Source organism: Eupeodes corollae, chromosome 1 (genome assembly GCF_945859685.1).
Source record: "Eupeodes corollae chromosome 1, idEupCoro1.1, whole genome shotgun sequence".
NCBI classification, from domain to species: domain Eukaryota; kingdom Metazoa; phylum Arthropoda; class Insecta; order Diptera; family Syrphidae; genus Eupeodes; species Eupeodes corollae.
The window spans coordinates 84,803,329-84,830,775 of record NC_079147.1 but is presented as its reverse complement, the minus strand read 5'-3'; the positions used below and the strand labels follow the sequence as shown (position 1 = coordinate 84,830,775).

Sequence of the window (27,447 nt, the reverse complement as noted above, 5' to 3'; positions counted from 1 at the left end):
TGCACTTGATATTTCAAAAGCATTTGATAGAGCTTGGCATCAAGCGCTCCTATTGAAAATGCGTGCGTTCAATGCAAGTCAGAAGTAAACATGGCAAAGCAGTAGACATTAAAGGAGCAAATCAACTTGTTGAAAAATATGAGTCAGTTGAATTATTGTGGAAAACTACGGATACATCATTTCGCGATAGAAATAAAAAAACCGTAATATTAACCGAATTTGCGAAACAGTTTTCGTGTTCTGAAAACAAAATTTAAAAGAGGCTGGGATGCGTCCCACACTGATAACTTCCCATCCCGTCTGTCGATTTGTCTTGCTTAAAAGTTTGTCTATATGTATTTTAACCAAATTTGCGCACTATTTTTTGTAGATTTTATTTTTTATGAAAAAAACGGACTGTTGGATTTTTATATAAAAATTACTGAATATTGAAAACAATATTTTCTCTGAAATAAAATAAGTTTGAAGCCAATATTTTTAATTTTTGAAAAGCTATTTGAGCCGAAACTAAATTTTTACCGAGTTTTAGTAGGTATTGTTTTTTTTTTAGAGTTTTATTTTTTGTAAAAAAACTGTCAATTCGATTTTACTCAAAATTTGTCCTAATGTTGAAAACAATATTTCTTATAAGATAAAATTAGTTTGAAGCTATTATTTCAAAGTTTTTAAAAGATATTTGAGTCAAAAATCATTTTTTACCAACTTTGGTTAATTTTTTTTCGGATTTTTTGAAAGATAAAAGTAAATTAAAGGAAATATCTCAAAGTTTTGAAAAGATATTTAAGTCGAAAATCAATTTTTACCAACTTTTATATATTTTTTTTTAGGTTTTTATTTTTTTGTAAAAAAACTGTCAATTCTATTTTTCTTAATATTTTTCGAAGGCCTAAATTTTAAGTTTTTGAAAAGATATTTGAATCGATATGCAATTTTTACGAACTTTGAGTAATGTTTTTTTTAGATTTTTATTTTTTATAAAAAAAACTGTCAATTACATTTTTTTCAAAATTTTATCAGATGTCAAAAACATTATTCTTCGTTGCACAAAATTGTTTTAGAGATGAAATTATGTTGCAGTCGTAAAATGTTGGAGGTGACAATTTTTTTTTTCAGTTTTATTGATTTATAAAAAAAAAACGTTATAATGATTTTTTTCAAAAAATATACCTGTTTGGTATCACGTTACATTCTATTATATAAAATTTAATTCAAGTCTCTAGCGTTTTTGGTTCGTAAGATATTTAGGGTTAACCAAAATTTTCACCTGTTTTTCAAACTGCTATGGTGAAAAAACCACCCACGCAATTTTCTTGAGAGCCCTTTCTGCATCTTTCTGCCTTATTATGTGTATAACAAAATTTATTTGAAGTTTATATCTCTTCTGGATCTTGAGCTATGGAGGACGAAAAAACGTCGCGAATGTCGTACGTCCGTACGTACACACGCACGCACAGACATCTTTCTAAAAATCTTTTATTTCGACTCTAGGGACCTTAAAATGTCGAGAAATGTCAAAATTTTCAATTTAAAAAATCGGACCCATTACAATAACTTCCTATGAGAAGTTAAGAATAAGTTACAATTGTATATAATATAAAAGTGATTTTAAATAGCCAAAGAAGAAAATTATAATAAAAATTTATTTCGTTTAATGAAGATTTAAATACTTAACTATAGATAGTGAACTTGTTTGAGTTGTTTTTTTTTCTAGAGATGGGGTGATATAGAGGTTAAATAAACCGAATGGATGTATATTGTACATATGCTATTTGGGTCATGATTTCCAGCATTTTGTAACACTTAACATATTAACCATAGTTTGATGTTTTTATTTTTAGTGCCAAATGTTAATGAATTATATCTAGAAGAATTTAATTGAATGTACCTACAGTTTTATTATGTATTGGATATGCTTACGTTTTCTCTTGATGAGACACTAAAAAATGCTTCGTTTGCTATGGGAATTAAAAACTAAGAGTTCGTAAAAATGGAAATAGTTAATGTAGGGATTTTTAATTTTACTATCAAGAGTTTACGAGTTCAACATAATTTTATTGCAAGAAAATAAAATATCAGTTTAAATCCTTTTTAATGTAGTTTTGGTTCTTTTTATGCTGGTATTAAACAAAAGTAAGCTTTTAAAGAAAAGCTTTTTAACTCCAGAACATTGTTGAGAGCTGATTGTTGTTACACAACAAAATTTTTATTATTTAACCAAGTTATGTAAAATATAATGTATTTTGTGTCGTCTCAGCAAATAAACCTCAAAATTTAAAAAACCTCCGATACAATGGTTTTGAGTTATTCTTGAAAGCCAGGGACATGATTTCTTTAGAATGTACATAACTTGAGATATAATTATAATGCTTTTTTCTTGCAAAACGGTTATTAAATCTTATTTAAAATTTTAAATTCATAATTGGTTTTAAACGAAAATAAAATTAAATATTAAACATAACATATAAAAAGGAGATTGATTTATGTTAACTCCCTAATTTGAAAGAGTGTTGATATTAAATAGAAAAATTTTTAAAAATGAATGAATCAATAAACGTACTTGAAAATAAAAAACTGAGGTGGACTTGAACACAAAATTTCAAAACCAAATCTAAGCTTTTGTACACATATTACAAGACTATTTTGTTTTAACCAAAAGTAAAAAGATTTTGAGAATATTAACCGATTTAAAATTTATGATACATTTATGATCCCTGAAAAATTTCATGCAAACGCCAAATTGATACGTTTGAGTAATTTAAAATAAAAACTCCCAAACTTGATCTTAACACTACCCTCATAGAAGAAAAGCAATCTCTTTACAATTTGTTTTACTTTTTCGACTGAATTTTGGATTTGTAATTGTTTGAATTTTAACAATAACCCGTGTAGTGATGGTTAGTGCGTAGGATTGTCATGACAGAGGTCTTGGGTTCAATCCCTGCCTGTGCTTTCTAAACATTTTTTTTCACTGGTACTGCCTTTTGCCAGGAATTGACAAGTCCTCCAAGAGCAATTCTGGTCATGAAAAGTGCTTTCTTGAGCAGTTCGGATTTGGTATACAATCTGAGTCCCATCCATTCCTGACATTACTCGCACACAGGAACGGTTTAATGTAGTTATTAACTTCCCATAGGAAGTTTTTGTAATCGGTCCGATTTGTCGCATTAGAAATTTTGACATTTCTAGACAGCTAAAGGTCCCTAGAGTCCACATAAAAGATGTCTGTGCGTGCGTGTGTACGTACGTTCGTACGTCCGTACATCTGTACGTTCACGACGTTTTTTCGTCGTCTACAACTCAAGAACCAGAAGAGCAATCGACTCCAAATAAATTTTGTTGTACAGAAAATAATGCAGAAAGATGCAGAAGCGGCTCTCAAGAAAATCAAGTCGGTGGTTTTTTTTTACCATAGCTGTTTAAAAAATAAGGTGAACATTTTGGTAAACCCTAAATATCTCACGAACCAATGACGCTAGAGACTTAAATTATTTATTGTAATGTAAAACAACCAAACAAATATAATTAAGGAAAAATCCAATTCACGTTTTTTTTTATAAATCAAAACAACTGAACAAAAATAATAATAAATTGTGTGTAACGAAAAATATCGTTTTTAATATCTGGTAAAATTTTGAGAAAAATCGAATTGACAGTTTTTTTTTATGAAAATAAAAACCTAAAAAGAATTAGTAATATTTGTAATAATAGTTGGTAAAATGATTTTCGACTCAACTATCTTTTCAAAAATTTGAGATTTTGGATTCCAACATATTTTATCTAATAAAAAATATTGTTTGAGCATTCAATTAAATTTTGAGAAACAACGAATTGACCGTTGTTTTTACAAAAAATAACAACCTAAACAAAAGAATTAATAAAAGTTTTTAAAAACTGATATTGGACTTAAATATATTTTCAAAACATTAAGATATTGGCCTTAAACCACTTTTATCTAATAAAAAATTGTATTTTCAACATTCAGTGAGAAAAATCGAAGTGAAAGTTTTTCTTACAAAAACATACATACGTTGGTAAAAATAGATTTTCAATTCAAATATATTTTCAAAACTTTGAAGATGTTGGCTATAAACTACTTTTATCTTTTAGAAAATATTGTTTTCAACATTCAGTCAAATTTTGAGAAAAATTTAAATGACAGTTTTTTTTTACAAAACTAAAAAACCTAAAAAAAAAACAATATTAAAACTTGGTAAAAATTTGCTTTCGACTCAAGTAGCTTTTCTAAAATTAAATATATTGTCTTCAAACTTTTTTAATTTTACAGAAAATATTGTTTTCTATATTCTGTCGTTTTTTTTTTTATAAAAATCCAACAGTCCGTTTTTTTCATAAGAAAATAAAATGTACAAAAAAAAGTCCACAAATTTGGTAAAGATAAATGTTCGGTTCTTGACATATCTCAAATTAATTTCATTCATCCAATTTGTATAAATTCAAGAAAATTGTTCGACTAAAAATCTGTTTAATAAACCTAGATTTTCAAACTAAACTATTTCTTTATATGAAAAATATTGTTGGTAGTTTAAATTTTTTTTAAGAATAATTCAACTGACAACTTTTTTAACTAAACACGAAAACCTACAAACTTTTTAGAAAGAAAAATCGACAGGCGGGATGAAAAGTTATCAGTGTGGGTCGCATCCCAGCCTCTTTTGTTTACTTAAATTTAGATAAATAAGGTTTTGTTTTTTTCGAAGCTTTAAGAATAGATTATAATAAAAATAAGTTGGGAATTATGTGATAACATTCTTCGTTATATTTTCTAAAAAACGAGGACGTATTCCCGACAAGCAAAGAACTTTCAACATTAAACATGGCAGGATCCTATTTTTGTTGTTTTTAAGAAAATGATTTTTTTTAATAATTTACAAACACTCACGATATTAGTACTTTTTAAAGAGTTTTTCAATTGGTGCAGGTAGCTCTCGATGCCCGTGTCGGCCATTTTGTTTTTGTGACTATTGTCAAATTTCTTGTTTATTATTCAGTTGTTCATGCCAAATCATCATAGCAAGTAACACGATTGAACAGCACGGTGAAATGATAATACTTTATTATCTAAATGAGTTTTTGCTAACGGAAACGTTGCGCGTATTGCGCCTAATTTACAATATACGGAGTGGCCCTTCACAGTCGACTCTTCAACGTTTGGTGTCCAAATTTAAGCCGACCGGTTCAGTAAACAATTAGTCAACACCCCTACGTTCAAAAAACGCATTCGTTCGCTGACTGGCCATCGAATCGTTTGGAAGAGGAGCCCAATTTTAGCCAAAAATCATCTTAAGTGACGAGACTCGTTTTTGATGAATTACTGTGTTAACAACCAAAACTGCCGTTTATGTTTCGACACCAACCTATGCGAGGTTCACCAGGTGGTAATGCATTCTCAGAAAGTTACCGTTTGGTGTAGATTTTGGGCAGGTGGCGTTATTGGTCCGTACTTCTTTTGAAAACGACGTTAGTGAGGCGGTCACCGTCGACCGCGAGCCCTTCATAACGATGGTAACTAATTTCTTATTTCCCAAATTGAATCACATGGACCTGGACGACATGTCATGTCATTGGATTGATGGGACTTGCATCAATGACACTGAACATCTCGATATTCTTAATATGTGCATTAATAATCAACTCTTGCGAAACGGTTACATACGCGATGTCGGCAAAAATGATGCAAGATGTTTGTGTTTTCCAAGGCGATGCAAGAAGTTTTTCTCTCCCTCTGATCTGGCTGTTATCTACAAGACTGATATACGTCCAAAGTTTGAGTATAACTCCCATCTCTGCGCTGGTGATCCTGCAACTTACTTATATCTCTTGGACAGCATTGAACCGTTTTACGATTGATCGGTGATAGTACCAACATCAGATCATTTACATCGCTCGAACATCGTTGTAAAGTTTCTTGTCTTACCCTATTTTACTGATATTCTAACGTTTTATTCTAGAGAAATAGCCAGTTACATTCCTCCACTAATACAGTTCAATACTTGCGCTTCTAGGATGGTTCATCAGTATACCCTCGAGTCCAACTTCGATTGTACTATTTAGAACAGATATTTGTTCTTTAGCCGTACCGTGCGAATGTGGAATGCTTTACCGCATTATATCTTTCCCACTCTTTCAAAACGAATGGGCACTGGCACCACTTTTTAAACCCTGTCTCCCTAATGCTCATACTGTGGCTTTAAATTATAAAGATAGTAACATTCCCTTGGGTGTGCGCTCATTGTAAGAAAACGCCATGTTCTGAGTATGAATACCACAAAGTGCTTGTTCAAAAACGTTCGAATGATATGAGAAAATGAACCAAATTTGGAAAAGACTTTCTTTAACAATTGAAATATTCAATCTTTCTTGACTTACGAGTGATGTGAAGACCAATTTTAAATATACCAATAAATGACTACAGTGTAAAACCGTATGTTCAATTTGAGAAATTCTTTGTGTTTTCAATTCGTTTAAGTATTGTGTCTCTACGTACATTTTTGAACGGCGATAAGTACTTTTTTTTTCAATTTGCAGCTTATTGAATTGCTTCTTGTAGAAATCTCTAAAGGTTAAAAAACTCATTAAACCTTTTTTTTGATTTACCTTATAAAACTGTCCACGATACAAAGTAAAGTCCATTCTCTGTTAATTTTTTGACGAACGTTTATGTTTTCAATTTTTCCCTTCTTTGTCTCTATTTTATCATAAAGGATAACCAAACCCTGTTTTTAAATTGCTCAACTCCATTTTTTTTTTCAATTAATTCAAAGACTCTATCAAAGTGTTCAGAACCTCAAATAGGTATGTAGGTATTTACTTTTTTTTTAAACACCCCTATTTTTTTGATTCTTAAAAGACTGCTTCTTTTTTTGTCTTTTGTTTCCTTTGTTTTGGTATCTTCTTTCAATTTTCTTTCTTTTGTTAGATTTATTCTTTACTTTTTTATTTGTTTTTGAAAAAGAAAGGTGGAATTATATTCTCTTTGTCACTTTCATTCTCTTGTTAAGAACCTTTACAAAAAAATATACCTACCTATTTGCAATTAGAAGCGAATCAATGAGCTTAAGGCGCCTTGTTGACCTCATAAATCTATCAAAAGCAGGCATGTATTGCATATGTATAGATTCTTTCATATAAAAGGCCGAAGTCTGAGACAGGTGAGTTATTATTTTAAGGCGCAAAACGGTATCTATCTATAGGTAGACTTTTTTTTCAAACGCATATATTCATATAAGAAAATAGAATACAAAACTTATTTATAAGTCCTTCAACAAATAAAAAATAGGTTGGATCAAAAATGAAAGTAACTTTTGTAGATTTAATTTGTATTGAAAATTTATTTGACAATTAATGAGCACCAGCTTCATACGAGTATTCACAACACAACAACACTTCGTTGAAAAATTAAGCTCAGCGGCTGTATTTTAGTAAGAATGTTGTGCTTCAGCTCCCTGATATAGTGATGGGTTAGTTAAAGGGCGTTAGGTCTTTTTGCTCAAAACTATTTCTTTCGCAGGGGGAAGCATGCCCTCTAAGCAATCTCACTTCGTATACACGTTTTAAACACCAACCACCCAAAATTTTTGATAAATACAAATTAACAATATCTTTTGGTCGCATTAATATTTCTAATTTCAAGCGTTACGACAAATCAAAAGTTTGTGTGGTATAGTATTTTATTTATGATTTGTGCAGTTTTATTGGTGATATTTTTAACGGCGGCGTTTCACTTTTTGGGCTTTATTAACTTCCCATAGGAAGTTATTGTAATGGGTCCGATTTGACAAATTAAAAATTTTGACATTTTTCGACGAAAACGTTTTCAAGGTCCCTAGAGTCGAAATAAAAGATTTTTAGAAAGATGTCTGTGCGAACCAAAAATGCAGAGACTTGAATTAAATTTTATATAATATATTGTAACGTGATCCCAAACAGATATATTTTTTGAAAAAATCAATATAACGGTTTTTTTTATAAATCAATAAAACTGAAAAAAAAAATGTTCACCTCCAAAATTTTACGACTGAATTATGATTTCATCTCTAAAACAATTTTGTGCAACGAAGAATAATGTTTTTGACATCTGATAAAATTTTGAGAAAAATCGAATTGACAGTTTTTTTATAAAAAATAAAAATCTAAAAAATATTGATTCAAATATCTTTTCAAAAACTTGAAAGGCTTCAAGCTTATTTTATCTTATAAAAAATATTGTTTTCAACATTTTTAAAAATGCTGAGAAAAATCGAATCGACAGTTTTTTTATAAGAAAAAAAAAAACCTACAAAAATGTATAAAAGTTGGTAAAAATTGATTTTCGACTCAAATATCTTTTTAAAACTTTAAGATAATGACTTTAATTTACTTGTATCTTTCTAAAAATATTGTTGTCAACATTCAGTTAAAGTTTGAAAGAAAACGAATTGACAATTTTTTTACAAAAAAAAATTAACAAAAGTTGGTAAAAAATGATTTTCGAATCAAATATCTTTTAAAAACTTTGAGATAATAGCTTCTTACTAATATTTTCTTATAAGAAATATTGTTTTCAACATTAGGACACATTTGAGAAAAATCGAATTGACAGTTTTTTTTACAAAAAATAAAACTTTTAAAAAAAAACAATACTAAAACTTTTTAAAAATTTACTTTCGACTTAAATAGCTTTTCAAAACTTAAAAATATTGGCTTCAAAATAATTTTTTTTTACAGAAAACATTGTTTTCGATATTCAGTAAATTTTATATAAAAATCCAACAACCCGTTTTTTTCATAAAAAATAAAATCTACAAGAAATATTACGCAAATTTGGTAAAAATTGATACGAGTACATATAGACAAACTTTTAAGCAAGACAAATCGACAAATCAGTGTGGGTCCCAGTCTCTTTTTAATTTTTAATTTGGGTTTTAAAGCTTAGTATTTGAACAGATCTAGAAAAAAACCCACCCACCATCTTTGTATCGGTTTTTAAGCCGCGTATCGCAGCATCTAAAGCCAAGAGCTCTACAGAGCAATGTCTTGTTTTGGCAGCCCTGTCAAACTTATCGCTTTGTGCAAAATGACGATGGAGAATTCACGCTGCTCTTTCAAGGTCGGAAAAGTCCAATTTGAGTCCAAAGTAAATTTTCACCAAGCTTTAGTATTGTTTTTTTTTAGAGTTTTATTTTTTGTAAGAAAACTATTAATTCGATTTTTTTCAAAATTTTTTCGAATGTTGAAAACAATATTTCTTATAAGATAAAATTAGTTAGATGCTATTCTCGCAAAGTTTTGAAAAGATATTTGAGTCGAAAATCATTTTTTACCAACTTTTGTTAAATTTTTTTAGATTTTTATTTTTTATAAAAAAAACTGTCAGTTCGATTTTTCTACTACTACTCATGGAAAACCAAATTACCTTAATCTTCTATCAAGTGGGATTTACGGCTAGAATATTATTATTAAATTTTTTTAAAAACTCTGTGTCGAAAGGTGAACAATCCTGCCTCTATTACACTTACTTCACTTCTTTCCGTAACAAATTTGCAGATTAAGAAATATCTTAAGGAACGAAATCTTCTTAAAGACCGGCAGTATGGCTTTTATAGCAATTGGTCCACTGGTGATCTCATGATTCATCTCACCGAACAGCAGAAGAGATGTTTACATCATTTTGGAGAAAGCAAGATTATTGCATTTGATGAAGTTCAGCATCAAGTTCTATATCTAAAATTAGATCATTTAATTTCGATGGCTTAGAAATTACATGTTTAACCCTTCCATACAAGCAGTGTTGGTTGCTTTCATATCTACAAAATAAACGCTGATGAGCCCCAGGGATCCGTTTTGTCTCCCAAACGTTTTGTTATTTTGAAATATGATTTTTTGCGTGATCAATTGTTTCGTTGACGACAATACCCTCAGATTTTCAAATTTGGTTTAGATTAAAATAATGTACTTTGAAGATGAACTTCCAATGGTTATCTACTGTTGGAAAAGCGTTACCCACTCCAATTCTGCCATTCAATCCATGTTTGGGCTTGCATGAAAGAGACTGAGCAGCTATCAGTTCAATGTATGGTCGCTAAAAACACTTGAAAGTATTTAGGTTTTTCAGCCTTGTCGGGGGTTTTTGTCTATCAAACAATTCAACCCTAATACGTGTACTTCCAGAAATGCTCATCAGTTTACTTTTGAGCCCATGAGATTATTTTTTCAGCCGCACTACACGAATGTTTTACCAGTCTCAAAATTTCCCACAAACTCAATATAAATGTAACAATGAACATACGTATAAATAAACACACAAATGTTAAACTATATTTATAGCCTCCATTTCAAGGACCTTTTAATTTTATTTTTATTTATAAGAAAAATGCGAACATTGTAAAAGATTTAATGTGATACCAAAGAAACAGATGTTTTTGTTGGTATTTCACTTAAATAATATATCCTTACGACCAATACCTACTTATATTCCTACATCGTGTTTCATTTGGTCCTGCCTGAATCCAATGTAGGTACAATTCACATTGAACACATAATCGAAAAATAAATATTAATTAAAACAGATTTATTTGATTCGTCTTCTGTTTATGTTTATTCTTTCTTCATTGGGGGCGACTACTATACTTGTATATAGCTGCTTGCACAGCATCACAGTAAAAAGAAATCTCATGTGACCCAATACCGCCGGGCGGGCCGACTGCTTCCTTGCTGCTATCATTCCCGCTGCTTGTGTTCAGGTTCCATTTCCGGTCGTTTATTGAAAATCTCCTTTAAGGACACTCATCACTCCCATCCCATCCGAATATAACATGAGTGTGCGATTGTGTACATAAAGCTATAGCACACGCATCACTGGACTCGTGTACTTAATGATATCAGAATAATCCGTAATTTTCAGAATTCACCCAACCGTCATCACATCCGTACTTATAATACGCTCTTATTTCAAAAGGATATGGTTATGGCGTACAGGATAACACCATATAAACACATATACACAGTTCTAACGCGGCAGCAGAAGCAGCAGCTTTTCATTTCTGGGTCGAACATAAAAAGCAAAATGAAAATTAAGAGAAAAGCGAAAAAGTGAAAGCATTAAGGCCTATACTCGAAAATATAGGCACGACGATAGTTGTAGGAAGTTGGTTAATTTTTGTTCAGCTTGGATTTATACTATTTTAAGGTTTTCAGAAATAAAATTCAATTCAATGGGCTTAGTTTATTTTTTATTTTAAACCAAACAAAATAACAGGGCTTAACCCCCTCCAGTTATTTGTTTTTAATTTTTAGGAAAATTGAAAAACTACAAACAACAAAAATTGTTTTTGAATGTGAAAAACTCTTTTTGTATAAATAAAAATAAATTCAAGCGAGGACCATCGATTTGAATTGAGTGTACAGTAGAGGAACAGCAAATATGTGGAAAAAGTGGATTTCGTTCTGATTATTGATAAGTTTGTTAGGCTTATGGAAACACTATACAAACTTCTTAAAAAGGGTGGGAATGTTTGGCAGATTTGGTACAAAGATTTTCTCATGAACATCTTCATTTAAACAACGTCGTTCAACCTTTTGGTTCCAGTGGATTCCCAGTGGCAGATTCTTTCACTCAGATTTCCCGAGCTTAAATCTCTTCCGGATTGTTAGAGGAGGGCACTGTATGTCACCATTATGGCTATAACACTATTTATGGATTTGCAAAAAATATCGATATTGGCATGGAACTATGTAGTGAAGTATCACTGACGTACCATCCAGCGTAAACCAGATGTCATCCAAATATATGTCTTAAAATTTAATAAGAAAAAACTTGGTTAACACATCACTCTCTATTAGTGCTTTTGCTTCTCAACAGTAACTTGCTTTATCCGAGCTCCATAAGCGTCAATTTTGTTTAGCGTAGACTTCAATAGATGAATTGAAGATCCTTTTAACTTCAACAGCGAAACTAAAGCGGAGTTGATGTTTGACCCTTTTAAAAGCTAATTATTTGATACCTTTGTAAAGAACTCTCCTTAGAGCGTTAAATGTTAAGCTTTGAAGATATATATCCCAACGTTATTTATAGCGAGTTGAATTTTTTTTAATTGAGTCTCACATTATCGGCTAAAGCCGCCACATTCTTCTCTGTGACCTACTTAAGGCTCAGTTAGAAACTACTTTTAGAAACAGATCAGATCAGATGAAGCATCAAAAACCGCATGTATAATTTAATGCTTCGAAAACTCAAAGCTGTCTCCTTTCCGCAAAAACGTAACCCTTCCCTAATGAGTATTACTTGCATTCATGAGTATTACTTGCATTGTGAAGACTGATTAGCTTTCAGTTCTAGGTATGTGCATCACAACCACTTGTTTTTGAAGTGATCATATTGACATCGCCAACAATTCTGCTAAATGCTTAGGTTTTCTCCGACGACGCAAGAAGTCTATCCCTTCTGCTCTGGCTATAATTTAAAAAGCCTAAATTCAGAGTTCTAAAAATGATGGGTTACCGTTGTCTAACTGAAATTTCTTCGAACACCGTCGTCGTAAGGGTTCATGCCTGTCAATATTTTATCGCTACTTCAGTGAGCAATGATCTAATTAAATAGCTAGTTGCATTCGCCACTCAAAAAATTCAACCGTAATACCCGTTCATATAGGAATGCTCATAAGTTTACAATTAAGCTTCATTTTGAGACGTACTGTAAATTACAGAGATTCGTTCTTCAGTCCCACTACACGAACGTGAAATGCTTTACCAGACTTAATATTTCCCACTCATTTAATGTGCAGACATTCAAAACCAATGTGCATCGGTATCTTCTTTCTTACCCTATCCTCCCTTCCTAATTACTAGCACTGTGTTAAACCATTATAAGGATATTTACAATATAGAGCAAAAATCCTTAGAATTAAACTTTCTTACAGAAAACTATTTTTAATACTTCTTTGATCTGTGCATGAGGAACTATATATTTCAAAATCATTAAAAATGCCTCCAATTCCACACACTTTCTGAATAAGATCAGACATGACGCTAGATTAGAAGTGATCCGAGGAACTATTAGTCGAGTAATCAAAATTGCCAGACACCTGAAGCACCTTCAGCTGCAAAAAAAGCCTTCACTAAACAATGAGCGTAAGCCATAACAGCTCAATTTGGCAAGGTTGGATCCAGACTTTCAATCAGAGGGGGGTCACAAACTTAACATAAAGATGATTTTTTGAGCACCGCATAATAATGTTCTCTTAAGGAGGCTGACAATATTTAAATAGCATTATTTGTATCTTAAGTCTTAACCTTACATTTACATATTTTATTTTATAAGACTGTTGACCAGGAAGATATGGCCTATCTGTTTGATTTCGACAAATCTCTACAAAAACATTCCAAGATTCCAACAGAATTCTCTAGTAAAAATACAATAGTTTAGAAGGTTTTTGGTGCACATTACGCAGAAGTGTTAGAAATTATATTGAAAACAAATCTTGTTCCCGCATTTCTATAAACGTGAAGAACGCTATAAACAATAAACATAAATAAGATGCAGAATCCTAGACAGTGAGGAAGTTCGGAAGAAAAATGTGATCTTTTTTCGTAGAAAATAAAACAGAATCCGTTATACAAAATGTTCTGACTTTTTTGACTAATTTTTTTTGACCCAATTTTCGGGAGTGTATTTCAATTATCGCTATAAGACAAGTTCTAATTTACTGTTTTGAGTGAACCATTTGGAAATATTTTGATCTTAGGGGAGTCAACAAACCTTACGAATTGTAGAGACAAAAATGTTTGGTTCTTAACTTTTAGAAAATAGGTGCATTAAAGTACATACACTTGGTCCAAACAGTCTCCGTACAGCAGCATACTCGTAAGTTTAGTGTTTTTAGGAATCAATGTAAAAACCAAAGTGGTAGCATTGAAAAAAACTTAGTTTCCACCTTTACCTTTTTAATAAATTAAAAAAAATTGCGATTATGATTTTCAAAAAACTTAGTGTAGCTTCTCTAAAAATTAAACAAAAACAAACTAAGGTAAACAAAATAAGGAAGAAAATTTGGTGTGTCACTTATAGGCTACAACTTCCAGAATCTCTTTTCACATTAGTTCTCAAGAATTCAAAGCTTTTATGTTAAATTAATAGATATGAAATGTTCATTGTTTTTTCAATTAGACATTAGTTTACCGAAAATGTAATTTTTGCTGTTTGTGGGACATTTATATTTTTTAATTTTCATGTTTAAATCTCAGTTCTGGAGCATCTAGAGCAGTTTCATTCCAAACAGTAGATTTATTCAATTTGTTAAGACTTTAAAGATTTTGTATTTTATAAAAAATTAATTAAAAAAAAAAACAGTTTGCGAAAGTCTTATAAACTGTTTACCTGCGTCAAAATAAAATAAGAAACACAATTAAAGACGAGTTTCAGGAATTTTAAGGCAACTTTATCAAATTGTCAATTGTTTGTTCAAGGTTATTTCTTAAGAACCTGAACCTCTTATGAAAATAATTTAAAGCATTGATAAAGATTTTTTTTAAATTCTAAAATGTGTGATTTTAATTGTTTTTGGCAGCAAATGGTTTTTTGGTGATTATCGTTAAATTATTAACAAATCTTTAGATTAAATCTTTACTTATACAACTTGTGGCAGCGGCCGCTGCTAGGCAACGTCTGGTCATGTTACTGAAGCATTATTTAATGTTGTACTATACTACACCGCATGCAACAACAGACAAGACACCCGCAGAACTTATGTATGGAAGAGCAAATAGATCCAAGATACCACCTGTAAATGACCTGGAAGCAGCACCACCGAACACAGACTTTGTAGACAGAGATACTATTCAGAAAAAAAGGGTAATCAAAGTGAACATTCTAAACGGCACGTTAAAGAATCTGAGATTGATGTTGGGGATAGGGTGTTGGTCAAACGGACAGAGCCGTTAAGGAAGTTAGATACTCTTTTCCAACCTAACGAGTTTACGGTTTTGAACAGAACTGGACCAAAGGTAATTATAGAAGATATATCTTCCAGTTCTCTTTTCGAAAGAAATGTTGATCATGTGAAAAAGTTTTTGCCGTTATTAACACCAGCTGCAGAGAGTTTGCATATGTCAGAAGATAATAACACAGATGGCAGTTGAAAAAACCACACGTCGCTATGATGACTTTGACCTCTCAGCCAACGATGGTGAATCCGATCTACAAAAGAAAGGGAGATGTGGCAGCGGAGATTGCTAGTGTAAACGTCTGCTCATGTAACTGATGATTAATTAATGAGCACATCTGAGATTTGGGTTAGAATAAGTGGATTCATATTATAGTAACGGACGTTTTAAATAAGTAGATGTAGACTACCACACAACTAAACTGCATAAGCTTTATGGCCCATATCACCCTACCTATATCCTCTCATGGTCACAAATTGATGAATTTGTGATGAATTTCAGATTCTTAGTGAAATCCTCAGTTAAAAGTAATGTTTAAAGCAGTAAAATACAAATTTTATTTTCATTTATACAAAACTAGCTGACCCGACGAACTTTGTTCCGCCTTAATGGCAATAAATAAGCAGATTGTGTTTTTTTTTATTGGAAAAAATACAAACAAAAATTAAATAACTACATTAATCATTCATTATTATTTCTGTATTTTAGTACATAGGTTGCTCTTCACTTAAGTACCTTGTGATACACGACATTTTTTGTTTTATTATCAGGCGCAAAAACAAACGGCAGCGCAGATGGTCTTCCGACCCTTGAACATGCCACGTTTAATTGAATATGGGAAAAACATGAATGTTCTAGATTTAAACCACAAACTTTTAAGGATTGGCCTTGTGATTTGTTGATGGTCATTACAAATGCAAGACGTATCGGAAATTGAAGTCTTTTAAATTTAAACGGCATATCGGTTGGGATCATCGGGATCCTCAGAATGAGAATTTCCTCACCCTTGAATTTTCCTATCATTATCGTAGCGTAAATTACATTGTTCATCAATTTACTAACCACCAAACGCGTACCGTTGCACAGTTTTGGTTGGTTTATGTTTCGAAGCATGATTACTACGGAGCCAACCTTTAGGCGTAAATTGTGCGGTGGTAAGCCAGGCACGTCCAAAGAGTTTAAAAATTCAATTGGATAGTTGGTGGCTCCATCTTCATTTGTGACGCAGTCAATAGATTTGAATGAATGTATTGTTCCAATGATTTTATTTTGAATTATGTAGTTCAGGTCATCTACATCTTTATTCTTAGCCGCTAAAATTGCTCGCTCACACAACCATTCATTATTTTTGTAGTTAGAAATAATATTTGGAAATACATTGTTGATAAGTTCGTCTTTTGATGAGACAAAATTACAGAAATTATTTGGAAATGATATTAATCCGCTCGATTCATCGACAAGTACTTGACCATTACCGATAGTCAGCAATTGCTCCGAGAAATCTTCAGCAGATGTATCATTAAGCAATGTAACTCTCATGTTTGTTGTCAGCTGCAGTTTCTTCACATAGCGCCATAGATTTGACGATTTGAGGCAAGCGTTCATTTCATCGGCAGCCGTATATCTTGGAATTACTGGCAGTATTTGGCGGAAATCGCCAGACAGTTAAATCATTGCTCCTCCAAAACATCTCGAGTCATTGCTTAAATCTTTTAATGTTCAGTTAAGTGCTTCTAATGCACGTTTATGCGCCATTGTGCATTCGTCCCAGATGATGATTTTCGATGCCGCTAAAACTTTGGCCATTGCTGAGTGTTTTTCAATATTACACGTTGGTTCTTCAATAGTTTGAAGATTTAACGGTAATTTGAATGCTGAATGAGCCGTACGGCATCCTTCTAACAATGTGGCTGCTATTCCAGAAGAAGCAACTGCAACCGCTATGTTGGATCTCGCCCGAACAGTTGCTAAAACTAATGACATAAGAAATGTCTTGCCTGTTCTACCAGGGGCATCCAGGAAATATAAACCACCATTTTCATCAGCGATTGCCTTCATTAAAGTATCATAAACTTCCTTTTGTTGGTAATTCAACACGCGTACATTCCTTTGAACTACTAAATCTAATTCCTGGTGATCATATTCACGTTCCCGTTCCAATTCTCGATTTTCACTTCACTTTTAATTAAACTTCACTTCACTTCAATCCACTTCTTAATTATTTATTTAATAGAAATAGTTTTAATATTGATTTCTTACAAATATCAAATTGTCATCCATACGTCATTACATAGCTGTCATTTTACGTGAATTACATAGCTGTCATTTGCGTTTTGTTATTCCAAGTCTGATTATTTTTTATTATACCACGTTTTATAGTGACTGACGTTTCATGTCTAGTCACACGGGAACGCTGTCGAACGAGATAAAAAGTATCCTATGTCCGTCTCCTGGCTCTAAGCTACCTCCCTCCCAATTTTCAGCAAAATCTGTTCTGCCGTTCTTGAGTTATAAGTGGTGTAACTAACACGTCTTTCTTTTATATATATAGATAAATAATTAAAAATATAAGGGGGGGCATATCCATTAACGCAATACGATAAGTTTTGAATTCAAAGGAATTTCTATATCCAAATAATTTTCCCCCAAAGGGGGTGTCGTAGAAGTGACCGATGACTCCATCATTGGGTAAGACATGGCATGGAATACTGATGGTAACACCTTATCAAAAAATTAGAGTAAAGTAATATTTTCAGATGAAAAGAAGTTTAACCCAGATATGTTTAATATATTTTCATTATAATTGATAAAACTGTCGACTTGAAAATAAAATCAAAACTCATTTAGATATGAAGCAGGTAACCTTTAACGTTTTATTTTTAAATAGTATTTCAGATATAAAGTAGAATTTGAAGAGGGTTTTTTTGACAAATTTAATCTTTTCAAATGATTGTAAAGCAGACAAAATTATCTCCGAAGCTTAAAAATCCCTTTGCCTTCATTAGAAACCTGCACTTTATTAAAAATACTTTTTAAAAATTCGTTTTCTATGTTTTCTATTGAATAACGTTTAATTCAATCTAATATTTATTATCCTTGGATTTTTGAATAAGCATTTTCCAGGCCATCTCTTAACATTTAGTAGATGTAAGTTTATCTTTTTCAAAAGCCAGATTTTTTTTTAAGACCTGAAATCTCCACTGTCTCTCTGTGTGCCAGAAAACCATTCCATAAGTAAAAGATATCCATTCAGATAAGTTATAGAAAAAAATGTAATATTTTTAAAAGGATTACTCTCCATTTTTGCGTATTTTTTATTTTTTTGTATTGCCTTTCCTTTAAGTGTCCTTAAAAAACGAATGAACAAGAAAAAAAAAGAAAAAATACTCACTAAAGTAAATCTCAAAGGCATGTTCGACATCAAGCAGTAATGAATCTCGAATAAGAAAGCAAAAATTAACATTAAAATACTCACACAAACAATCTCTATATAGATGTGTAGGTTGGAATATATCCTTACCTACTATTATACACACAGTTCGAAGTCCTTTTTTCTCAACATTTTTTGAAAGAAGAAAAAGTGCAAAACGAGAAAAATAAAAAATACAAAAAACTTTCAAGTCCTTTTAAGAGCTATCTGGAAATGCAAAACGATTTTCCTTCTTTCGAATTTTCTTCCTTCTTTTTTTTTTTTTTTTTTTGTTTAAGTTTCATTCGTGCATAAGTGTTGTTTTTATTTCTGCTTATATTTTTTGTTTGTTTGTATATTTTTTTTTAGTTTTTTTCTTCGTTTTTGTTTTATATATAAATTCACTCGTAAAACCTCATCACAGAACGAAATGGAAAATCCTTTGTTTCGTATATGCAAAGGGATTTCCCAATGACAGAGACACACAGAAAGTAGGAAAAACACACCAAAAATAACCCAACAAACAAACAAAAACAAAAATTAAATGGGCTAAGGCCGGCCTCAGCAAGTTAAATACAAAAAAGGAAAAAATAAAGACGCTCCAAAGGATATCAAAAAAAAAGAAAACATTAGACTCAGGGTTGGTCGTTTTGGGGGTTGGAAGTTGGCAGTTGGCAGATGGGAGCTGAGAGTTGGGAGTTGGTATAGGGTATGTATTGCATGATTAAAGTGAATAACGGATATCAACTGGGAAAAAGGTACCCAGAAATGATGGTAAACCTCCGCTCCGCCGGTTTTTCGGTATCTTGCATAAGTCACACAGCAGATATATTCAAATGAAATAGAGCAAGTTCCCCATGTGGCCATTTGGGGATTACGCTCGCAAGTTATGAAAGCACCAATTGCTTACCTCATACCATCTACATAAATACCTATCACAAGAACCACACAACCAACACCCACCACCCATCGCTCTTCCCACAAACCCCCATATTATACACATCATGTACTGTATAAGCCATCCATGCATATAACGGTATGTACACAATAACGCCGGCTATTCTAGGTTATATTTATAAAAATTCTCTTTATCGCCATAATCCAGATATTCTGTTTGCAAGTAAACACACATTCTGCTGGATTTGCTGACAACATTATGAAGTGAGAAGAATTTTGCTGAATCATGCAACCAAATCTCATAAACAAATCGAATAAACACAACAACAACAAAATAACAAAACGTCAACATTTATGGGATTATATTTCATAGCTATCATCACAATTTAACGTTTTGTATATAATGTACAACACACTGTGTTCCAACAGATTCAAAACAAAAAGCAGGGGTCTGGGGATATTGCATTGGATGGGAGCGGGTACCCGTGGTAAGGGTAGAGAGAAACGAAAGTCCCTTGAGAGAAATTTAAGGAATAAATTGGTCGTTTGAGACGCAAGTTTGTGCTAAGTTCAAAGGCTGCTCGTACCTATAAAGTTTTTAAATGTATTTTTCGTTGTTTGCGATTATCTCATTTCCTTGGAAAAATTAATTTTCCGACACTGGAATTTTGTATAAAGCAGTTTTAGTAATGTATCCTATTTGTTACTTTTAAGTCGCAGAGTTTTTCAAGGCTTAACTCTTGGATCTTATGTTTTAATAACTTAGAAGAAGGGTTTTTCAATAAAATATTGAATTTTGAATTAGAGGACTATTTGGGCAGGTGTTATTTTTAAAGCTCTAACTTTTTGAAGTTTAACAAGTAGAAATTAAGCTTCAGTAACTTCAAAAAGACATTGATATTGTTAGAATTCACTACAAAACTGGTAAAAACTGCTGGACAAGAAAACCGGAAAATATTGCTTCTTAGTTGGTATAGTGTTCCTTTAAATTGTAAGTAACAGCAAAAAATACTAACCAAAGAGGTGTCTCTAGAATACAATGGTACGACCAAAGAGGCGTTACTTATAAAAACTTGTAACCACCATCATAATACCAACAGATTCCATTGAAGAATGCTGCAAAGCAATTAACAGCTGTATTTATGAAGCAAACGGAGCTCCCATTCAACAAAATGTTAAGTTTGAACCAAAAAAAAACTTGGTTTCTTATTTTATATTTTATATCCAGGAAAAATTCTCTTAAACACCTTAAAACGCTCCGAAAACTAAAATTGGATATGTTTCGAAGAAACTACTATGATGCCAACAAAAAATATAGAATTTTATGTTAAATTTTAAAACAAGTTTATTTTGTTAGCCTTACTAGTAGTAGATATTGAACTGTAGTCAGATAATCCTTCCAATTTGCAACAGCTAATTGAGGGTTTTAAAGACTTACTGCATTGAATGGAATCTTGAAGAAATCTTGATAAGTCGGAAATAGTAATATTTCGATGTGGTGGAAGAAGAGTGCGAAAAATGGTTTTACAATAATTCTGAAATTAATGTGTCTTTTCAATACATATATATTGACGGAGTGTTTAAACAGATGAGGAGCATCAAAAATTAAATAAATGCTACGTGGTCGAAACTGCTGTGAGACAATACCGTCAAACACTCAACAAAGTTTAATGGCGCCTGAAAAGCTATTATTTTGTATTGTGCTCAAGTTTGGGGACACCGCATACACAACCAAGTTGAAAAATTGCATCGTTTCTTCGTGAACAGTCACTGGCTAGAATAAGTCTTCTTATTTCTCTCAGTATCGCACATCGCCCAACAAAATGAAAAACATCCTCGCCCTCATTCAAGTTGCACACGTTGAATAAAATAAATAAATCGTCGCGGTGAGGAATGTAGTTCAGATTAAGGAGTTCTCCTCTTAACCGGAACATGCACGAAATTTGTTCGATGATATTTTTGTCGTGGAAGTAGTTTCTTTCCCGGAGATCGTAGTCTAGCTTACTGTATATCATCATGCGGTGCAGTGAGCTTTTGGCTTGCTTGTGTTGTTCTATTGAGGCTTCATCCAGACGAGCTATTAGGCTTTATAAAGAAGGTTTCAAAGAGGAAAGGTTACTGTAGTTTACGTCAACACTCACCTGCTTGGCAAGTTCTAAGCAGTCTTTAAACCATCCACTTCGGGATTGGATTGTTTGAAGAGCTACTTTCTTTGGGAGACGATAACTTGGCATATCCAGAGATTTGAGGATGTATTCAAACTGCAACTTGAGTGTTTTAATGATTAAAGGCGATATACCTGATTCCAACATGATCATGTAGTTTGGCGTACTCGAAGGAAGGTAAAAAGTCAGTTTAATGTAAAATAAGCAGTTTTCCACTTGTTCATATTTCCGACCCCAAGCTTGTGCCGCATAAAACATAACTGATTCTGATATAGCTTTGAAGAATACTGGAATGCGTGATTTCCTTATTATTAAAACATTGCTTTCATGCTACGTTTATAGCTGTTTTCGCCTTAAAACGTTTGTCAGTGACATTTTTTTCTATCCTCAAGTTCTTAGTAAAGCAGACTCCTAGATATTTGTTTTCCTTCACCAAATCTACTCTTTCACCATTATAGAGCCATTGCTCACTTGCACCCGATCTTCCTGAGCCATTATTAAAAACCATCACTTATGATTTACTTAAATTTACCACTAGGTTCCACCTTTTACAATATTCAGCAAGCTTATTTATCATTGGCTTTTTTAATACTCTAATCTTAAACATCTTTTTTAATCTTAAATATCTTTTAATACTCTTCCGAACTAAAGCGACATATAAAGCTTGTAAAATAGGACATTGCGATCCACGGTGTCGAAAGCAGCTTTGAAAGCAATTAAATATGCAAATCAATTCATTGATTCATTTAAGTCGCTTAAATATCATCGTTAAGTTCCTTATCTTACAATTTTGTACCGTTATTTTAACGAATTACACTCTAGAAAAATAAGCCATTTAATTCCTCCCCTGAAATAGTTTAATTGTAATATTGGCGCTCCTAAGATTGCTCATCAGTATACCTCGACTCCAACTTTGATTGCACTGTCCAGTACAGATATTCGTTCCTTAGCCGTACAAAGCGAATGTATAATGCCTTACAACACTCTTTTCTTCAAAATGTATGTACACCGACACCAACTTTCAAGCCCTTTCTTTTCACAATGTGTCTAGGCGTAAAAAGGGTAGTAAAATCACCGCTAAATAGAAGAATTGTAGAATTGTGTTTTGAAAATAGATTGTTCTAAGCTTTTTCAACTTGATCAACGCCATTATTTGGTGATCTTTTTGAGCTGGCGATGTGATTGAGGCCCACAAAAATAAACTACAGCATATATTTTTTTTTTAATTTCGTCATTGTAATGAAGTCTCCAAGTTTTGAGGTTTGGAGTTCAAATCGTGGACCCAACTTTTGTTTTTCAACAAAATGCAAATATCAAAAACCACAATTTAATAGTTTACATTTGTGTATCTATGTGCTCTGTTTGTTTCCGGCTTTACTCAAACGTTTGGAAATTTCATCGGATTTAAAAATTGTGTTTGATCAGAAAATCTCCAAGGATTTTAGCTTTTCTAATCAATTTTAAAGGTTAGGGCTTGAGCAACCTATCTGAGATTCCAAGGAATCCATAAATAGCCCAACATTCTCCCATCATTATCTCTTTAAAAGTCTTAAGTTTGAAGGGGGGAAAGGATTTCTGAATCAAGAGAACCCCTTGTTTGCTACATAATTAGAATTTGGAAATTTGATTGCGGTGTTTCAATACGGACTTGAAATTGGATAAAAAATCGAGCGCATATAATATAATCATTTTTAATTTAAATATTATTTTTAATTAATCACACATCTTTCGAAAAACTACAATAAAAGAACAATTCTTATACAAATACTGTAAAGGTTCAAGTTACTGAAAATATTAATTCACATGCGTATTTATTTTTTCTGAAAATTATTTTCTGCATTACATGACCTAACTTTATTTTATTTTTTCAATCTACCAACTTCTTTTTCATCGGAAACAAATTTTTCTTATTAAACTTAAGCTCCCAAGCATTTCATTGATTTTATATTTTTTAGAATCTTTTTCGCAAAATTCATCAAACTCGTTCGTTGTTATTTTTAAATTCTACGAAATTATTATTACAGTGCGTTAGACAGTTTTACGAATTCATATGAAAATGCCAGAAACAAACAAAAATCAATTTGAAGTTATGTATGAATGTAATAGAAGAACGCAGCAGTATACAAAAATTAAATTTAAATTTCGTTGTATTGTTAAACAAGGAATGACAATTCAGCATAACTTTTTCTAAGAAAATGAAAATGGAAAAAAGAAACTTAATTCAAATTCACTGCTTTGATATTCCTGAAGAAGGAATTATGACTTAATGTTCTTAAGGTATTCGAATATAAGGAATACAAAAACAAATACTTTTTCTAAAAACAAACAGTTTTTGTCTTTATAGCAATATGTTTTCATATATAACACATTTGCGTAATTTTTCAAGAAAGCTTTAAGGATCCAGAAATTTGAAAAAAAATATTCTTTCCTTTAAACCTTTTATTTAAATTAATAGAGAAACATTGTTGTTTTATATAAATAAACCTAACCTAACCTAACCTTTGTTGTTAGATATTGTTAAATTGTGTAACGAAGCCACAACTGTAATAAGTCGCAACCTACCTGACATTGAAAAGTATAAGCATCCTTATATTATGCTTCTTTAGGTCAGTGGAAACTTTCCAACTCCCTCATCATTAAGTTCATATTACATTTCAAAACGATGAATGTAAAAAGATTTATTTAGCCCCAACAATATTCCAATCTTTAAATAAGATTTATATCAACCAAGTGGTAAGTTCTTATGTGTTTTATTAAATTTTGGAGCCGAGTGCGCTGTCCGTCCTTCACTAAGCAGCGCGGCTGCTATTCCTGGGGAAGCTGCTGCTAAAGCAACTCCATTGATTTTCCGAATTTAAGCTAAAAATAGATTCAAAAGAAAAGCTTTGCCTGTGCGTCCTAGAGCATCTAAAATTAGAAAACCACCTTTTCTGCTGGAAATTTTGTTTATAACTGTGTCAAAAACTATTTTTAACTTCCCATAGGAAGTTATTGTAATGGGTCCGATTTGTCAAATTGAAAATTTTGACATTTCTCGACGTTTCAAGGTCCCTAGAGTCGAAATAAAAGATTTTTAGAAAGATGTCTGTGCGTGCGTGTGTACGTACGTTCGTACGTCCGTACGTTCTGTACGTCCGTACGTCCGTACGTTCTGTACGTCCGTACGTCCGTACGTTCAAGACGTTTTTTTCGTCGTCCATAGCTCAAGAACCAGAAGAGATATCGACTTCAAATAAATTTTGTTATACAGATAATAAGGCAGAAAGATGCAGAAAAGGCTCTAAAGAAAATTGCGTGGGTGGTTTTTTACCATAGCAGTTTAAAAAAAAGGTGAAAATTTTGGTTAACCCTAAATATCTTACGAACCAAAAACGCTAGAGACATGAATTAAATTTTATATAATAAACTGTAACGTGATCTCAAAGAAGTATATTTTTTGAAAAAAATCTATCTAACGGTTTTTTTTCTAAATCAAAAAAACTGAAAAAAAAAATTTGTCACCTCCTAAATTTAACGACTAACATATGATTTCATCTCCAAAACAATTTTGAGCAACGGAGAATAATGTTTTTGAAATCTGATAAACTTTTGAGAAAAATCGAATTGACAGTTTTTTTTATAAAAAATAAAAATCTAAAAAAAACATTACTCAAAGTTCGTAAAAATTAAATATCGATTCAAATATCTTTTCAAAAACTTAAAATTTAGGCTTCAAGCTTATTTTAACTTATAAGAAATATTATTTTCAACATTCTGTAAAATTTTGAGGAAAATCGAATTGATAGTTTTTTTTTACAAAAAATAAAAACCTAAAAAAAATGAATAAAAGTTGGTAAAAATTGATTTTCGACTCAAATATCTTTTCAAAACTTTGAGATATTGGCTCTAATTAACTTTTATCTATTAAAAAATATTGTTGTCAACATTCAGTAAAATTTTGAACGAAATCGAATTAACAGTTTTTTTGACAAAAAATTAAAAACCGAACAATAATTAACAAAAGTTGGTAAAAATTGAATATGGATTCAAATATCTTTTCAAAAACTTGAAAGTTAGACTTCAAACTTATTTTATCTTATAAGAAATATTGTTTTAAGCATTCTGAAAGATGTTGAGAAAAATCGAATTGACAGTTTTTTTACAAAAAATAAAAACCTTAAAAAAAATTTATAAAAGTTGGTAAAAATTGATTTTCGACTCAAATATCTTTTCAAAAATTGTAGATATTGGCTTTTAACTACTTTTATCTTTCAAAAAATTTTTTTGTTAACATTTAGTAAAATTTTGAAAAAAATCGAATTGATAGTTTTTGTACAAAAAATTAAATACCTAAAAAAAAATTTAACAAAAGTTGGTTAAAATTGATTTTCGACTCAAATATCTTTTCAAAACTATAAAATATTGGCTTCAAACTAATTTTATCTTGTAGAAAATATTGTTTTCAACATTCGATAGAATTTTGAAGAAAATCGAATTGACGGTTTTTTTACAAAAAATAAAACTCTAAAAAAAACAATACTAAAACTTGGTAAACATTTACTTTCGACTCAAATAGCTTTTCAAAAATTAAAAATATTGGCTTCAAACTTATTTTATTTCACAGAAAGTATTGTTTTCGATATTCAGTAATTTTTATATAAAAATCCAACAGTCCGTTTTTTCAAAAAAAAACAAAATCTATTAAAAACAGTACGCAAATTTGGTAAAAATTGATACGAGTACGTATAGACAAACTTTTAAGCAAGACAAATCGACAGACGGGATGGGAAGTTATCAGTGTGGGTCGCATCCCAGCCTCTTTTTTGTTCTGAATTTAAAAGTGAAACATCCTCTGTACCACTGCTCACTTCCCCTATTCACTGTGGTCTGGCCATTCCAAATTCAGACAAAATCTAATATTTATAACGTGGTTTTCTAGAAAAGTTAACGTCTTATTGTAAACTATATCTGTTGGATTTTGTTCTTGAACTCTGTTTAAAATATCATCCGCCATATCAATTTTAAACTTATCCCACAATTGTTGAGGATTTTACAGTCCACATGTTGCTACTAATATATCAAAAAGCTCTCGCACTTTGTGAGCAGATATGCATTGTGCGACCTCTTTTAGAGTTATTTCCCACTGGTTGTAGTTTTCTTATAACCCTCAGGCCTCACACGTTTCTCGAAATGTTGTAAATTCATGATCATTTTGCTTTTTTAGATCATTAAAAGAGGTTGGCACAACGCACATGATGTAACAGCATTCTCAAACAGAATCATTTCATGTTATTAACATGGACAGAGTATAATCTCTGGATTTGACACCAGGCTTGAGGCACGTAGCTCGCGAAGCCCGCGTTAATATACGTGTATGATATGTTGAATATTTTCGACAACTTATTTCATAAGGGTTGGGAATGTGTTGTTTTTCCGTTATACCAATTTCATCGAAATATTATTCAAATCTTTGGTAATTTATTAGTAAAAGCGATTAGATTTTCTGGAATGTAATTTTTCCCATGCGAATGTGTTGTTTTCCCGAGGTCAAAAGTGAAAAAGTTATTTAGATTGTCAATGCAATGGGCACTATTGACTCACACTGTTTTCTTTGTTCGTCCAAAAATTAAGGACAAATGATCCATATTTTTAAACGTGAACACATAACAGTCACTAAGGGCTGTGCAACGGTGGTTATAGACATTTTGAGGTCTGTGTTATAATAGCGGAAATTTTGATTTATTTACAAAACCATTGAGGTGAAAATTAGCTTCATGGATTTTGCTGATTGGGAACCGCCAATGTTAAAATTAATTCTGAACTCGCGTAGTAGTTAACAAATTTCGAACTCGAGATGTTAATCAAAAATGACACTACCAGAATTGTCAGCTATGGAATTTAATAGTTGATATAGATAAAAGATCGAAGGTTATAGTTATTAAAAGTGGTGGTGGACGCAATGCTTACTTACTTAAGGTGGCGCTACAGTCTTGTGTGAACTAGGGCCTTACCCAACAAACTTCTCCATCTAGCTCGGTCCCTAGCTAGATTTCTCCAGTT

At 31.7% G+C, this 27,447-nt stretch overlaps 1 protein-coding gene across 1 annotated transcript in view; it reads left to right on the top strand.

Annotated features, from left to right (window-relative positions):
- The window catches only part of LOC129940903 (uncharacterized), a 42,583-nt gene extending 32,830 nt beyond the window's left edge, over positions 1-9,753 (top strand). Inside the window, exon 2 of the mRNA XM_056049432.1 lies at positions 9,544-9,753. Coding sequence (XP_055905407.1) covers positions 9,544-9,753 — 210 coding nt within the window. The remainder of the gene's footprint in view (positions 1-9,543) is intronic.
- Positions 9,754-27,447: the final 17,694 nt, after the last annotated feature.